At 37.1% G+C, this 18539-nt stretch overlaps 1 protein-coding gene and 1 long non-coding RNA gene across 2 annotated transcripts in view; one reads left to right on the forward strand and one right to left on the reverse strand.

Annotated features, from left to right (window-relative positions):
* The window catches only part of LOC139137388 (uncharacterized), a 49936-nt gene that overhangs the window by 14490 nt on the left and 16907 nt on the right, over positions 1-18539 (forward strand). The window contains exons 9-22 of the mRNA XM_070705443.1: positions 174-296; positions 633-773; positions 3100-3213; positions 3582-3701; positions 4655-4768; positions 5211-5351; positions 6262-6556; positions 6805-6911; positions 7198-7361; positions 8511-8597; positions 9754-9859; positions 10566-10638; positions 11808-11865; positions 12038-12111. Of these exons, the coding sequence (XP_070561544.1) occupies positions 174-296; positions 633-773; positions 3100-3213; positions 3582-3701; positions 4655-4768; positions 5211-5351; positions 6262-6556; positions 6805-6911; positions 7198-7361; positions 8511-8597; positions 9754-9859; positions 10566-10638; positions 11808-11865; positions 12038-12111 (1717 nt within the window). The remainder of the gene's footprint in view (positions 1-173; positions 297-632; positions 774-3099; positions 3214-3581; positions 3702-4654; positions 4769-5210; positions 5352-6261; positions 6557-6804; positions 6912-7197; positions 7362-8510; positions 8598-9753; positions 9860-10565; positions 10639-11807; positions 11866-12037; positions 12112-18539) is intronic.
* On the reverse strand, positions 3612-18199 carry LOC139137390 (uncharacterized). Its single transcript, XR_011553378.1, has 3 exons — positions 18068-18199; positions 16772-16918; positions 3612-3693 (listed from the first exon to the last, which is right to left on the reverse strand). It is a non-coding gene; the product is annotated as an uncharacterized lncRNA (long non-coding RNA).

Raw genomic sequence — 18539 nt, forward strand, 5'->3', positions numbered from 1 at the left:
ATTGGTAATTTGTTCAAATGGCCCGATAATCTGACAAGTGCCCATGCTTTTTTCCATTCGATGCAAATCGGCCTCACTGAACATATTGGCCTAATATACCAAACCGGGTAACCCGGAAGTAGGAAACTACCACCTCTCGAATTTCATCAGGCCACATTTTCATGGAATTTCAGATGCAACTGTATGCCCTCCTTGGAAATACCAATGTGACAATGGTCAGTGCATTGACAGAAATAAAAGATGTGACTTCTTTCCAAACTGTCTTGACAAAAGTGATGAACTAAATTGTACAAAAGGTAGGAACTTCGTGTCTTATATCCTTCCAGTAACATTATTCGATGGTTATTGCAATAAATGTTCTCAACGTGAACGTAAATATAACTCTGCGGTGAAATCATTTATGTTCCGCCTTTTCTGGATGAGACAATGTGTTTAAAATATTGGCTTGATGATGTTACATTTTCAACTTGTGTCACATAATTAGAAAACATTGAACAACGTTGATTTACAGTGGATGTAACAAATATATCAGCTTTCCCCGTCCACTTGGGTTATTCAAATAGAGAAGATACGTGAACACTGTACACTACTTTGATAAACTGTGAAGAACATTTTGCCTTTTTCACTTACAGAGGACTGTCTACAAGGAACGTCGTTGTGCACCAGGTGGTCAGGCAATGACAATCCAACGTTCTTCTGTCTTGGTGATATACACTGGTGTGACGGGATTGACGACTGTTTCTATGGGGAAGACAAGTCCATATGCGAAAACTGTGAGCGAGCATTTACAATTCATTCAATGACAGACGATACATTTTATAAAAAAAGAATGTTTCGTTTGAATGATATTGAATATGATAGCCGCAATGAATCAGGCAAAGAGCTCATATTGTAAGTAATACTAAAGGATTGAATACGGCAATCCACAGCTACACAAAAGGATCACTATTGGTAAAAATTGCGAGACTGGAGCGAGAAAGTGACGCTTTCTCGCAATTAGTGAGAATCTCTGGTCATTCTCACTGCTACCGGCGAGAATTTTTCAATTCTCACCAGTGAGCAGTGAGAAATACCCTCCTCGGTGAGAATCTATTATCTCTTACCAAGAAGTGCATTTCTCACTGCTCACCGGTGAGAATTCAAAGATTCTCACCGATAGCAGTGAGAATGACAAAAGATTCTCACAAATTGCGAGAAAGCGTCACTTTCTCGTTCCAGTCTCGCAATTTTTTCCTATAGTGGATGCTGTCGCGCTGTGGCTCTTGAAAGCAGTGATCGTTTTCTAATACTTCATTAAACGTCATGTAATGATGACTCCTTTAATTAAAAAAAATCCAATGAGACTAGGCATCGTATAATTGTACATCCAGCTTTAATAGTCAATCAAATCAATTTTACAAAATCGTCATTACAAACTCTTTAGCATTTTGGGTTTTTTTCATAATCTCCCAAGATAGTTAGACTATCATTCGTACGTGCCAAAGATAAGAGAATCCTGCCATTTGACAGACGCATGATAGGAAATTGACATGCTCTTGTGGTGTGCCCTACAATTAATTTTTGCTGCAGTAATTTCGTTACCATTGTATGTGTCTTCAGCCTGTAATGTTTATAAGTTGTCAGTGTGATGGTAATATGGTCCTAATAAGGGCCAACAGAGGATAGATGCTATATAAAGTGCTGGAGTTTCAATTTCTTTCTTTTAGGCTTTAGTTTAGGCAATAGCACATGTGTTCTAAATTAGGAATTATATTTTATTGCAGACACATGCTACCATGCGCCATTCTGATTGGACGACAGCTCATTCCACCGATGCTAAAATACTGTTTTAGCACTGACAGCAGTGGTAAAACGGGCCCCTAAACCAGCATTTTCGAAAATTGCCCGGTCGGTGCATTTGAACGTAAGATACCTATCTAAACCATAGACCCTCGAGAAAAACCGAAACAGTCCACTTTGTTTCAAAGACCGAAGACCGAATTTTGATACACAGATAAAGTGTGGGTCTGTAACTCACCTCTTGGTGTAAATAAGTTGGGATCGATGATGAAAGACATCTCTGAAGCAGCACGTTTGGGATGTGATGCACACAAATGTTAGGGCGACAGCGCACCGTGCACTTTGCGGGAGTCGAGACGCGATATATCCTAGTACCGCTCTTTTAAAATGAAGATAGTATTCGTTCATACACAAATAAATTGACACTTCCTCACAGTAACGGTATGTCAGATATTGTTTACCAAAGTTAGGGCTATAACAGATCGGGATGTCCTAACGATGTAGACCAAGAAGTTCAAATAACAATGGGATGACTCCTGGCGACTGCGACGATATTTGACATCAAATGCAACGAGCAGTGTCAGCGTCCAGCTCTCCCTGCATCGGGCAACACACTCAGAATCTGCACAACTGTTCATCAAAGTTGCAGTCATCGCAAGTCTGGATTATTTTAAAACTGCTTGTTTTCTGGTACAATTAACGTCCAAATTATCCATCAAAAATAGATCCTGTAACTTCACTGTGCCACCACTGAATGTCGCGACGGTATGCGGTACAGAATGAGACAAATCTATTTTTAGTATGCCAAAAAAGCCAGGACTATTGTTCTTATGTAAATTTACGAAAAAAATTGTTACTTTTTTCTTTTGATTTGAACTCTTGACCCATTTTCTGTGTGAGTGCAGCAGGTATTTTTTGACAAGTATCGTTCGTGTTGCATGCGAATAAAATGCAATGTCGATATGGACGTAGGCCTAATGCGTATTTATCGTAGGATACTGTGTGCCTGTACGGAATCCCAACTTATAAAAATGCTCGGTCTCGGGCGCAGAATTTCCGACGTTCGATCTCTCAGACGTCCGTTTTCTGCATTTGGCGCTTAGAGTGATGAAAATACCCAAGTAAGACAACAAATACACGCAAGTTGATATAATATAATAGCAATAACCCCCTTCGCAGTCGGGTATACACTCGATTTTGGTACAATTCGCTCCACATAGCACTCGCCTATCGGCTCGTGCTATATGTCGCGCATTGTACCAAAATCTCGTGTATACCCTCCTGCGGCGGGGGTTATTGCTTAATTATATTTTATTGCAGACACTTGTCTGGAATCTCAATTTCGTTGTGGATTGGACTGTAAACCAATCGAAGAACGATGTGACTCAGTGGTTAACTGTCCTGCCCACCAGGATGAAGTGAACTGTGAGAATTGTAAGAAATCGTTTTACTCTATCAGGATCTGGTCCTGCATCTGAAGCTTTAGGATTTGAAGATAGATTTGAAAGATAGATTTGAACGCGCGTATATATATATATATATATATATATATATATATATATATATATATATGTTACATTGTCTCGTAGTTTTCTATCTCCAAAGTTGTCTATCTATTGTTCATTTTGAATGATTACAAGAGGCTTTTGATTGTCAATATTCAACTTCAGAGGGCCAAGAAACCTAGCTGATTGTATGTGTTATGTTTTTATGTATGGCACCAAGACTACAACGGTTTGAAGACATTCATGTGTAGCTAAATGTGGATAGAGATATTGATACCTGGTAATGTTTCATCGCAGATAAGTGTCCGGAAGGGTATTTTCGATGTCGCAGTGGTCAGTGCATACGTCATCATCTGTACTGTGACGAACCGACCAGGCCAGATTGTGCCGATGGCAGTGATGAGATATTCTGCAATGGTACGATTTTTTAAAAAGTACACTCATTCAACGAATAGTTGATATTTAACAAGCAGCTAATACAGCCCCTCTGTGACGTTTAAGAGACCTCAGATATGGGTGTCGCTAGAATTCAAATAGCTAATCTGAAAAAGTGGCAAATTGAGGAATCATACTATGATAGTCCCCTTACTCCAAAAGTTGCTTGAAAGAGTCAGTAGCTGTGACTTAAGATGATTTTTTTTTCAAATATTTTTAATGTCAACTACTTGTTCCTGTTCTTTACTCACATCATATTGAGGTACACGATGTTGAGCTAGTCATCGTAGCCTGTATATGTACAGACGGCATTTTTTGCTGACTAAAGAATTTTTTAACCAAAAACTGCAATAGTTGCCCAGAGATAGAAATATGTAAATTTCACAACAATTTGAAGAAAGCCAACTTACATAACCCTAGGAGCTTGCATACCAAATATCAAAGCATTGTTTCAGAGAAGAAGATTATTTTCCCAAAATAGGAAAATTGTTTAAAAATACAAATATGCAAATTTCAACACTATTTGAACAAACCCAACAAAGCTCACCACAAGACACGTGCATACCCAATCAGATCAGCAGTTTCAGAGAAGTTAATTGTTGACCATCGGCAGATGGATATACCATAGACCCTCGAGACAAATGACGGACGGCGACGGACAATCAGCCTATCTTGTGAGTTCCGCGTGGCTGAGAGTTGAGATAAATAATTTAGCATTTGCTGGAAAATGTAGCGTTTTAAAAAACTTTTTTGATGTAAAGCAAACAAAAAACATAAAAAACACTGCGTATTTAAATGTAATCCGAAAACACATGAGAAACCAAAGAATGCCATTGTTTTTATGTGTTCATCACGAGAACGCTGTTTTATCATATTCAACAGGAAAACATAATAGACAGGAAAATCAAAGTCATGCGATAAATGATTTTTTTTAGCTACATGTAATGAAGATCAATTACAGTGTGCCAGTGGATGGTGTGTGAACTTTTCTCTCGTATGCGATGGCGTTGACGACTGTGGCGATGGTACCGATGAAGCAAATTGTATACGTAAGTATGTTACAGGCAGGCTGTCGCAGAAACCTACCAGTAAATTTGATTTGATTGTGTTACTGTGTACTTAGAACTCAATCATCACGCGACCAAGTTTCCTAATGTTCAGTGCAAAACGTGCAGTTCTGAACCAAGAAGGACAGCAACGGATAATTCTAAGAAATCCGACATTCATTGTTCGTCGGGTTCATATGTTCTGTAGTAATATTTCTACCGCACTGATTGTGACAGATGGATAACATCCTGATAGTTGCTACAGGTATAGGTTGCAAGTATCGTTTGTCGCAATTTGAGATCACTTGATATGAAATTTATCGATTTGCTTTTGCTTACGTTTCCCTACATGGTACCGTAATACCGTAAGATAAACCATTTCTGCTAAATTTGTTTCATGTAAAATTGTTTTTACCAATAAACTCATTGTAAACATTTCTTGCAGTTTGTGGTTCATCTCAGTATACCTGTCGATCAGGATTCGAAGAGGGTAATCGTATCGTCGTCAAATGCATTCCTGCTGATCGAAAGTGCGATCGTTTCGTTGACTGTCATTTCAGTGATGATGAATACAATTGTGAATACGGTGAGTGATTGTTTCATGAACTGATAAATGGATGTATCATCCACTTTGACTGAATTGAGCGTTCTTGATTATCATTTCAGTCATTTTCTTTGAATACTAAGTGTGCATATTGTTCTTTCCTTGTGATTACAGCGATTATATGGTTAAGACTCCTTCCTGAATAAACAAATCAACACTACTACTACTACTACTACTACTACTACTACTACTACTACTACTACTACTACCCCTACTACTACTACTACTACTATACTACTACTACTACTACTACTACTACTACTACTACTCTACTCCTACTCCTACTACTACTACTACTACTACTACTACTACTACTACTACTACTACTACTACTACTACTACTACTACTACTACTACTACTACTACTACTACTACTACTACTACTACTACTACTACTACTACTACCCTTTCATGAAGGCTGTCAATAATGGTGGACAATTATCGATAACGTCCTGTCGAAAAGTGCAGTAAAAAGCAGCAAGTCTAGTGATTAATAAATACATGTGAGATGTGAAAACGTCCCCCGACATACAGCCATTTATATCACATGAGGCCATTGATAAGTCATTAAATTGCCTGTCAAAATACACGTGTAGCCGATTAGAAATTCGTTGCCTAAAAAATTACATGGATTTTACCTTTGAAATTTATGGGACAAATGTGGTCCAAGTTTAGTTTTTACTATAGTAGTGTATATTTTAATTGAATGTAAAAAATCAACCCACAACAGCTGTAAAGTGAATGGTTTACGTCCTCGATTACTCTTAACTTTGATAGGGCCTTTCCTGTTTGACAGAAGGTAGATTCTGAGCTTAAAAGTGACAATTTTATTACAATCTTCATCTGACGAGAATGGTCAGAGTTTAATCGGTTAATTCATTTAATTTTTTAGCTGTGCGTGACGTTACATCTGAGAGAGGCTGGAACACGAGATATCTCGAAATCTCAGACGATGTAAAAGTCTATGAGGATTTTCGCGAGAACTTTTTTGTCAACAGAGCGACGGACTTCATACCAAAGCAGTATCCTCCATCATGGGACCATTTCTTGGTTTCTAGTAACACTCCGGACTTCAGTGATCTGAACCAAGTGTTAAGGCTCAGTCAAGAGGAACTCAGAAGAATGGGCCATCAGGGACAAGACTTAATTGTACAGTGCACGTATGATCAACGGGAATGTAGTGTAAAGTATGTAAGATGTTCTTGGGTGTACATTATTTAGTAAAGGGGAGTTCTTCATTGCATTTCAAAACTAGTCTGTAGGACCTCTTGTTTGTATCTCTGTCAATGGATTAGGGAAACCTAATATTATTACCGATAAGAGATTGAATCAAGATAACATTGACAATCCAGAACAATTCAAAAGAGCATATTGTACGTTAGAAATAATGTATAAATGTAATACACTTATGCTTATATTGATCCCTCATTTTTAGAGACTTCCTCCAATTCCAAAATGATGTCTATGGCAATTGCTACACATTCAACCACGGCAGAAACGGCTCTCCATTACGAAAGGCATCAAACACGGGATCGGAATTTGGTAAATATATTTTTGGAAAAGAATTTTGAAAGGAATTGAACGAGGGCACACCTGTAGGTCAGAGAAATTATCGATGTTTATAAACGTACCCATCAGCCATCCTACCATCTATGGTTGCCGTGTGCTATATCAACACACATTTAATAGAGAGGACAATTACAGTAAACATTCCTCAGTTAAAGATGATAATAGTTGTATGTAGTGCTATGGGATCAAAGAGTTGGTTATCTTATATTCGGCTGTTATTTCATTGTTATAGAATAACATAATTTTGTTCCTGTTTTAGGTCTAAAACTAACTTTATTTACCGAACAAGCCGAATACATAGGCATATTTGGACAGGAAACAGGGGTAAGAGTTGTAATTCATGATCCACACAGCACGCCTTTCCCAGAAGATGAGGGTATTGACGCCAAAACTGGAACAGCCACGTCGGTCATCATTAAAGAGGTTATTTTAAATTTTAGCTTTGCATTTGGTATCTGCTATCTTAAAAGGTACAAATACCTCTCAAAATAAATTTCTCTGATCTCTATAATATTGTCTGTAACTTTCTTTCCATGGAAGAATGATAAGTGATAAAAATTCACTTCTGTTATTTATTTTACGGAAAAAGAGGAATTATAGATAAACATCGATTGGTTTAGTAAGAATACGCCAAATTGTCAAATATCAATGCGAATAACATTGATCTTTCACATTAAGAATTCAGTGTCATCTATTGCACTTGCACTTTGCTATACAAGATAATCGGTACGAGTTTATATTACGCGTCTTTCGTATCATACGAAGGCTCTTATTGGGATTGTTGTTGTAGGTATAAGTGTGACAAACATATATGTTCCGATTTTATAACAACTTGACTTCTACATTCAGGTGCAGCCAACGAATAATGCACTTTTAAAGGGGTCCTTATTATTATAAGGTATATTGTGCATGACAAGTTATGCGAACTTACTAATTTTTAGTCCACAGGATAATTGATTAGGTGTTCATAATTTGTCCTCCAACTGAAAATCTTTCGACTTACCCTCCCGCACTCAAAGTTCATTTTACCCACTCCCCTGTTCCCTTCCACATTGTGAATTTTTGAAGCTCCCCTGCCCTGTAGCGAAAACAATTGTCGATTTCCCCAAAATTTTATCATTCCTGCAGACATGAATCTTCCCTGCCTTGGGATGAAAAAAAACTGTCGATTTTCCCCCGTGCCCGTTTTAGAAGTAACTTCCCCTCTCCTCGTTTTTTCCCAATCCCTGTCCCCAGGCCAATCAACCAATATCTGCCCTAGCCGACAACAAATCTGCTCCCTGCTAGCTAAAATTATGTCCCCTGCTCCCGCAAAATTTAAATTTAAATTAAAATAATTAATTTAATTAATTTAATTAAAATTTCCCCTGCTCTCAAAAATTGCCTTTTCAATAAATAGCTCCGTTGGCTACACCTGTACATTTATAAGCGATGTCCTTTAAAATAGAGATTTTGTTTTACACAAACGATTTTAACTGTTTAGCATTTTACAGATACATAAGAGCAGACAATACATTACGATACAATCAAAAGGTCTTTGAAATATTGTATCTAACATTTCTGTTATTTCAGCGAGACGAACACAGACTGAGCCATCCTTATGGAAACTGTACCAACCAAACCGATGTAGACTCCGGGGCGTATTTTTACTCCATGCTGGTGAGTATGCACTGTAATGTTTGGTAAAAATTTCGTCAGGAAAACATAGTAACCATTTTTCATATCAATAAGAATATGATAAACGATCAGAGCAATGCATAACCTACAAATTTATCAGTCCTGTTGTGGTTTATTTCTGTTTTGTGTGCATTCCTTTGCTCTCCAAATGGTAATTATGATTGGAATGAGTCCATTGAATCGAAACTACCGTTTGATTACAAACTTAGGTGGTACGTAAACGATTTGAATATCTATATTTGTTCGTCTTGTGAAATCGCTGAACCATGTCAAATCATATTTAATTGCTCAGAGTAAAATGTACTGTACACAATATGGACATAGTAAAGGCAGGCCATTTAAGTTGACATATAATTTTGCCCTTATACATATCTCATATATATATATATATATATATATATATATATATATATATATATATATATATATATTACGTGAAAAAAACCGTGAACTCAGCAGTTTCCCGTTATAAACAAAATTAATTTCAAAAAAAACTAGTCGCTAAGTCAAGGGATAAAGTACACACTGTAAAAGTCTACAAGCTGCTTATCTCAGCTGGGTTGACACACCGATCCAGAATTAAGTCAGACTATGAGACAAAGTCAACAGTCCTTTGGGTTGCTTGAAAGCTTGAGTGCAAAGTCCGCCGTAGTGCAAAGTGTACAGTGAAGCGTGGCAGTGAGACAAAGTCTTGAAAACTATACTACTGCAGTGAAGTAACACTTCTGTGACAGGATCGCCAAAAATGTTTGACTAAACCATGCTGCCCCAGTACTAATGATTATATAAGAAAACTAAGAACAATCCAGAACTTCTATTGTTATACTAATCACTGCTCCAAAACATCTCCACCTATGACTAATTTGAATGCCCACGTCATAAAAGACAGTAACCCTAAGAATGTTCTAGTTTAATTAAACTCAACTCGTGAGTGTTGGGGAAAAATGATCTACATAACAATATATGTATATTGTATGACACTTTGCACAACATCAAGGAAAGCCAATCTTAAACATCTGTGTGTTTTTTCAATCGAAATGTTGATTCGTGAAAATATCTGTATTATCTATGGCGTTATGTTGCTCTCTTCCGTCCTAACTTTTTATTTTATTACTTTACATCGCTTGCTCCGTGGTAGGCTTGTCAGAGAGATTGCTTGAATAGAGAGATGTTTAAGTTTTGCGGATGTGTAGATGTCATATATCTCGATAAACCGTACTGTGACGTTCTCAACAAAACCCAAGGTAGGTACGAGACCAACGGTAATCCATCATCAAGACATGACGAGAAAGCTAACGAAATTACATGACGATAGCCGACTATTAGCATTTTGTAGATAGGACAACATTGCCTGGGGGTTTATCTTATCTTATCTTCAAAGCATTTTGATGCCTTTTAGAAACGTTTTCCTTAAATTGATAAAGAAACTAGTACATTATAGATGAAATTTCCTTTTATCCAGACATAGATCTTACAGACAATTAGCATTTAGTACACGGGAAGATATCGACGGGGGTTTACCTTATCTTCAAAGCATTTTGATACATTTTAAAAACGTTTTTTCTTATTAAACTGATAAAGGTACTAGCAAATGATTGATGAAATTTCCTGTTATCCAATCACATATCTTACCGAACCGAAAAAACTAATTTAAGCAACATTGTCTTTCCGTTCCTTGTTTGTGCAACATCTTTGCGGAGTAAATTTATATTTAATATTATTCATGTTAAGATGGTAAGTGCTTGATTGGGATATTTGAGACCTGTACATATTTGTGATATGTTGATCGTGTCATAAATAACAGAACACAAAGGAACGATGACCAAACAAGATAGCTTGTAAGCGAGCTATCCTGTAGCCCCAACGGCTGTCATACCAATGAATAGAAGAACTTTTCCTATTGTTACACCCGTGTCGTTCGGCTCAATTCAATACATGTTCTATTTTTAGACACATGTGTGCAGTTGATGCACTATTTCTACCAGAGTGGCAAACTTGAATGTCACTGTCAACAAAGCTGCAGGTAAGTTGTTCCTCCATTGTGTGTATATGTAAAATTTATGTAGGTATATATCTTTTTTAGAAGCGACTACATTGAATCACCCTAAATTTCCAGCACGTCATGGTGATATTACAGCAGACTAATATCGTCAGAAGTTCCTCAATTTATTTCGGTACATTTCTTATTTATGGTGTGCGATATTAAGATACAAGAATACAGAGCTTACAGTTTCACGATTGATGCTTGTGTACACGAATATTTTCATATAAGAGTTGTTGATTTCTCAGTTCACTTTAACTTTAACACGATTGGAACTAATTTGGGATACTTGGATCTTCATAATTTTGAAATTTCTCAAAAGTTTTAGGTCTCCTATAGCTGAATGTGGCAATATTACAAATTGCTTATAAGTGTGTAACTTGAAAAGAAATGTAGATGAGATTACATTGCAGATTAAAGCGACGTTACTTTACCATCTAATTATCCCAAATTAGTTCTAATCGTGTTCTTTGATCATGGCATATGATAAATCCGTTATTACCTATTACATTATGGCTTAGTTGTAAATACCAGTGAATTTTGTAATGTCATACCCTGAGATTATTACTTATAATGTATCCGATGATCCAGCATTGTGGCCCCAGATGCTTTCTTCATCTACAAATTCACTGACACTGCCAAAACTATAAAGTGATAGAATAATTAGCCCCTTCCCGGCCCATAATGGACTGAAGCAAACTTAGCACTCTATAATGTACTCGGCTTCACCTCGTACATTATGTTGTGCAAAGTTTGCGTTCGTCCGTTATGGGCCGGGAGCGGTACCGCTTAAGTATCATGTATTAGTTTTTTCATGTCAGCATTCAAGTCATTCATGCTTCGCTAAGCACTTGACTTCGTATTCTCACATACTCACACAAATTCATTCTGATATGATGTACATTGCATTGACCAATAAACTCTGATTTTCACTGAATACTTGTTGGTCCTCAAACGAAATTTAGCAGATGGCAACAAGCCTTAGGGAATTCATGTGTATGACAGTTGTTTAGTGGTGTTGTAAATTCGCAATGTACTGTTAAAATGGAATACTAACGTAAGTGTCTAATCGTGTGTAACCAGAGCTTTGCTAATGATTATCTTGAACATACTCAAGATATGTAAAGAACGTTCGAACTTATTTTCTTTAGTATAACCCAGTATACGAAGATGATGTCCCTCACTTCATGGCCATCCAGTACTTACGCTGTAAGTTCATTTTTATGGTTGAATTGACCATCATGCTTTGCATGGAGTGATGAATATAGTATTAGTAAGTCATGTGTACCATTGAGGCCCAAACCTAATGTAAAAATTATCTAACGTGTCTTTAACAAATGTCTTGACAATAATCTCTACAACTTTGTTTTTCCATGACCAGCCACGTTTGATGAGTAGTTTATTGGCGGTAAATCCAAAGATAAGATCCATCATGACGTCAGATGATACGATAAGGTAATACTTCTACTTAAACTATGTATGTATTTATGTATGTATGTGTGTGTTTATGTGTGTGAGTGTAAATCAACAAAGATATGTTCGTACATAACCATCCAACATGGCACACTGAAAGCACAGAGTCATTTCTGATTCATGGCTAGACTGTACCGACAGAGGCTAAAATTGTCTATGTGAGGGCGCACCATATCCTCTTTAGATTTTGGGCAGGTCAAAGGAGGCAGAGATATGATTAAGCCAAAGGTATAAATACAAATACTCTCATTGATACATAACGTTCTATTCTTTATCAAATTCCCGAAAAAAAAACACAAAAAGCAACAACAAAATATAACAAACAAAAAAACCCAAAAACTTGACCCTTTAAGAAAATGATAAGTAGAATAAAATTGGTCGAGCAACTTTGTTATTTTATCCTGTTTTGTTTTATTTACCTTCTGGAGAACCTCTGGTAGAGCGTATAACGCATATGAAGAATTTCGAGTGGCACACAGCAAGCCTGCCCTAAAGCCACTAAAACGGGGTTCTAAAAGTAGATTATTCAGATCATTTAAGAAGTTCTGTGATAGATATGAAGATGTAATGTCGCAATATTCGGAGTCTGTTTCTTACCGTTCTTGGTGACGGTGGCTTTGCTGGCTTTGATTTGCAAGAGTAATTTTGCTGCTATGCTAAATTACATAGTTAAACAGACGCGGTTTCCTGCTAGTCATTTAAAATATTTGGGAAAACAGTGGTATTTAGTTGAGTATTGTCGGAAGTTTTGGTCACGGTACGTCTCTAATAACCAGGCTATTGATGGGTTTTAGAAGATTGTAAATTTGATTCGAATTTGTCAAAAATCATGCGCGCTAAAAAATCATGCGCACCAGCTGCGGATTCGGTTGCTGGTCTACGGAATATAGCTTAGATGTTGTGGCGGAGCAAAAGTCATTCAAAACAAATCAGCACATTAATGACAGAAAACCCGTCAGAAAACCAGCTCAGCTATACAACTACAGCTAACATCGCCAACAAACTCAATCAAGCTAAGGTTGTGTTACAGTAACAAGTCTCTACAAACAGTCAAAATGCTGAAAACGAACAACATTTGTTATTTTCTTCCCGCGGACAATTCAACAAGACAACATGTGCTGCATATCCGAAGCTGATGGGTCACCTCTTCTGCGGAGATCATTGAGATCATTGTGTCCCCGAACGATGTCGCCCTGTTCGATTTTGGTGAATGTAACATCGTAGTTACAGTGTATGCTTGAATAGAGTTGTCAATCATACACAACACATTTTCTGAGAGTTGAAAGATAACGCAATGTTCCTCAATTGTTTACGAGTACAATGAGGACATGTGCTATCTTGGTTAGACTGTAGTGAACAGTGAGTAAAGAACAAATATTTCTTTCTTCGACATCGTTGACAAAGTAGCGCCGCTAGAATACTTCTATGGACACTTTCAATATAGAGAAGGAATTCGCGCATCACAGTTCGCCTACTAAAACATGCGTGTTTGAAAGATTGACAGAAAACCTGACAACGTATGCAGACGAAATGTATTTCTCTCATCGCTTTTCAAAATCAGTATCTTATTCACTGATTGATGTAAATTTTAATCGTTGTTTCAGATATTATATTTAAATTATAATTTGCTAAACTTTTGCCTGTATCCATGCCATTATTATTGAATTGCCTTTTTTCCGCAAAGACTTTCTCGACACTTAACCTGACGGTGAAGTTAAGTTGATGCACTTGGCGGCTGCAGTAACCTCGCAGGAAAGTAACAACTAATCATAAAATAACTTAAGCAATAAACACAGGCCATTTATTTAGTAAAAAATACACGTAAATTTTAAAGTTGCAATTCATACGTGGCAGATTTACAGACACACTGGTAATGTACCATGTGATATTTTCCACACATGCTACTCAAACAACTTACATTGCTACGTCAACACTAAAAGTAATCTCCAATATATATTTTAGAGTTTTAAATTAGCAACTGAGAAAAATAGCGTCATTTACTATACATGTTCGGTTGACGGGCACATTTGTACAAAAACGAGGATTTGTTACATTTGTGATCGGCCCGGCCGTATCGTTCAAATTTGTTCAAAAAGCGATACAGATGTTTATATTAGAAAGGCAACAAGATGTTGGACCTTCTGAAACAACATTTTTTGAGTAAATTTAATTTTAGAGATTCGGCCTTTGATGAAGAGCGTTTGTTGACAATGATAAACGATTAGATTATTAAGATATGATTGAACATCCTATTGAATTAGTCCCAGGGGCCCGACCTGTTTTAAAATGCATCCATACAGCGTTAACCAAGAAAAGCGAAAAGCCATACAGAAAAAAGTTGATAGTTTACTGGACTAGCGTGTAATATCTCCATTCAACTTACAAGTCTGGTAGTTCTTGTTGAAAAATCATCCGAAGAATATCGATTAGTGTCGATTACTAGAAAGTGAATACCTATAGCAAGCTCGATGTCTTCCTTATCCCGAACTGAATAAAATCCCTTAAAATGAAAGGTGATCAGAAACCTCAATTTTTCTACTTTGGACATGATATATTGCTTCTAGGAAATTGCGATGGCGCTTTTCAGCGTTACAGGCTTGTTACTAAATATAGCTGCAAGCGTACGACATTGGACACTGCTGCTAAATGCGGACAAATTTTATCTGTGTTGCACATATGGCTGTTTCGGCAGCTTGTTCTCTGAGTCGTGAATATGTCTTTTAGTATTTATCGTTACACTAGAAGTCGCCTACTAAGATGTATTTTCGTCATTCTTGCATGCGCAATTTTTAAAAGCATAATCTGAAAATGTGGAAACAATGTTTAGTTTGCAAATTTACTGAAAGAAGGTTAAGGACATCAACCATAAGACCTCCTTTGTCTGTCGTGATGTTTTGTACGAATTTAACAGGCTTCTTCAGGGTATGAAGAACTCAGGAAGTTTTTCAGTGTACTATGCAGAATGTGTTATTGTGGTATGTGTGGTGTATATCGATGATTTTATTATTTTTTCACTATCGTTTGGGGCACATTTGCGACACCTTGTTGTGGTTTTACCTCGCTTTCGCGAGATGAGATTGAAACTTTGTCCTTAGAAGTGTTTTTTCTTGGTGGGGATGGGGCGGAGGGTTACAAGCAGGTGAAATTCCTCGGACATCTTCTAAATAAAGATGGGATACCAGTAGATCAAAAGCAGATGAGTGCTGGATAATGTTTGACTCATGGTATAAAAAGGTACAACACACAAGTAAGGTGAATTCATTAACAATGCCCCTGTTTGAGTGCAAATTCAGTAACGTGTTCTTCTGTACTGGTGGCTATTACGGTAACTTGCTTTACAAAAACGAAAACTCAGTTTGTTCTCACTTTCCTCGTGCAAACATTAAATTCTTGTCATTTACAATTGTCTTGTTAGTATATTTGGTAAAAAACTTTTGGATTGGAGACGCAAATATTATAAATTTATTGATTTTTGAAATGACTCTATTGGAAAATTAAGATTTGATTTTCATGAAAAACAGACCATCAAAACTTGCAGGTTTCAAAATCGAGGAATCCCTCTTCTGGATCATGACAGAGTTTTGATACTTGTAGTGAGTTCGAAAATATGTCCCTAAACTGCTATTGCCTGAAAAACAGCATTACACACATATAAACGAAGTAAAGAACGCTTCCAAAATCAACAAATTGCTAATTTGGTAAACTTTCGAACACAATAGGATGCATTGCAGAAAATAAAGTAGTTCCGACAGGATATAGTTCACCACTAAGCGCGTAAAGGTACAGTGAATTCACATTATGTATCAAAGTTTTTACGTGTAGCAACACACCGAGTTCTCGGTGTTCACCGCTGACATGCCCCATTAGTACTAGCAACTAAAACTGATGCCACTTACGTCCTATGTCAAGTTTTATGATGAGATTTTATATTTTGTCGGTTCATTGATTTTAAATCTCCGAAACCTGTTTATTGTTTACCAAAGACTGATCGTCTCAGCAACCACATCAAACGCGCTAATAAACTTGATTGGAGAATTTTTTATTCTTTTACAACTATATTTGAAATACAGAGGGTCAACGATAATAATGCATTTTAATCCCAGTCAGTCTCAAAAGGCATGGCATTAAACAAGGATTAATGTTGACTAAAAGTGGCCATTGGAAGAGGAGAAATCTTCAGATTCGCCTTTTGGTCTTCTCATTTGATCACAGTTCTGAAATAAGAAAACATTAATACCATAAGATGGTCGACAGACGCTTTTGCCATTTTGGCCTTTGGCGGTCAGTGCAGTTTGAATGTTTCGCCTGGCAGGAGTCCATATCCACATGGAATGTCACCAGATATATAACGCATTCACACGACCCACTAAGTATGCACGACAAACAATCTTAACGCAGGCGTAGAAAAGCCTAACCTGTATGATTAAGCTTATCTATTTTAGTTTTAATTTACGAGATTACATCATCCACTATATCCACACAGTAACACGTATTTCATCAATTTACAACATGTGTTTATCTTCCATGTCGATATGTGTTAGTCCGGTTTTCAATCATACATACGCCACGTCAACACTAAAAAGTGAAAATACGTACAGGAGACAACCGTACTGTCCATTATAGAAAGTATGAATTTACTCACTTCTGTAATCAAGGCAAGAGTCGCACGTGCAGTGAGCCACAGTATTTCCACACCATCCAGCTTCGGAGCAGCATGGGTATATACCATTTGGGTCACATTCTGCAAGACGTCCGTCGTCCAGAGGAAAGTTTGGACCACATCGTTTTCCTGGTGCAAACAGTGAATGGAATTTGTACACGTATATCTGAATAATCGCTTTTGTGAACAAATTGCAACGTATTGGCCTGCTAGTGGCCACATCGAATGATATCATAAAAACAAACAGAGAACTAGAGTGCATTAAAGATGGTCCTGTGCATAAGGTTCCTTTCATGTGCATTGAAATGGTTTGCAATTGTGCCCCATAGGCTAAAAGAAAGTAGCATTTCCAATGACTTCATAACCATCAATCATATCATGCAAGCCAGAGATACCAAAATTGCATCATCGTTAGATACTACCATAACGCCTCTGTGTATGGGATATCTTTTCAGGGGGAATAAGCCATTTTTGAGATACATATAAAAGACGATCACACATGCGTGAATGCGGAGAGACACAAACAAAGCTATAATATTTGCTGACTTTGTGACCACAAGAGTTGAAACTCTGGGAATGACAAAGACATACATGAAACTGTAATCGTGGAAAAGAATCTAAAGTCGTTGTTATTATCACAGCGTAAATAAATTCAAAAGTCGTAATTATGAATGATATTCAATGTCCTAACATGCTTTTTACAATATCTAGTAAATTGTTTAGTTATGACAATAAATCTAGTAATCCTGTAGCAAGTGGTTAGTTTGTACGTGTGAATGTGTGTGTGCCTGTCTGTGTCTGTCTGTCTGTGTGTAGGAAAAAGAAACTAAGCTGTTCAACATATTCGACCATTTGTTAAAATAATATGGTATCGTATCAATTTTTGGGGGCAAACAACTTCAAGAAATGTCAAGACAAAGACGTGAGTACAGATTGACTCTATCTTTACACAGAAAAAAGGAAAAGAGTCAGCCAAATACCAAACACATATAAATTTTAGAGGGAAGGGATTGAACATTTTACACTGAAAGATCCGAGGTACAAGATTTCAATTGTGGCGTTAATTTAGATTCCCTACACTTCGCAACCTCATATGCATACAACTTTGCATGTCTTTTCTTGAAAATCGCAGTTTTCAAAAGAGAATTAACACAACTTGCATAGAATAAACATTACTTCCCTAAATGCATTCAACGCATTTTACGTTAATGCCGAAAAAAACTTTGCTACATATATCTATTATGAGGCCATGAATAGCGGATTACGATGTACACTCACTTCGATAATCAATACAGGAACAGCATATGCAGTGAGTTGCTGTTACGCCACACCATCCGGCCGGTGAACAGCAGGGATAGATACCATTCGGGTCACATTCTGTAGGACTCCCGTTGGGGAGAGGAAAGCCTGGCCCACATCGTAGATGGTCCCTCCACCTTTTGCTGTCACAGTCGCTCTTGATACCTGTATGGAGAATGTATGTTACGTGAAAGATGCTACTGCCGATGATTGAGATTCCAGCACTTACAAACAGTACAACATATACGTACAGGAATGATAAAAGCAATTCATCCATATATCCATTCATCGATAAATGCATACATGCATGCATTATCCACCCAACCATCCATTCATCCATCCATTAATTGATCCATCCATCCATTCATCTATCTATCCATCCATAATACATTCATATTAGGTACATACATCAATACAAATATATAGCTCTAATTTATCTCTGTAATCATCA

This window comes from Ptychodera flava, chromosome 7 (genome assembly GCF_041260155.1).
Source record: "Ptychodera flava strain L36383 chromosome 7, AS_Pfla_20210202, whole genome shotgun sequence".
NCBI classification, from domain to species: domain Eukaryota; kingdom Metazoa; phylum Hemichordata; class Enteropneusta; family Ptychoderidae; genus Ptychodera; species Ptychodera flava.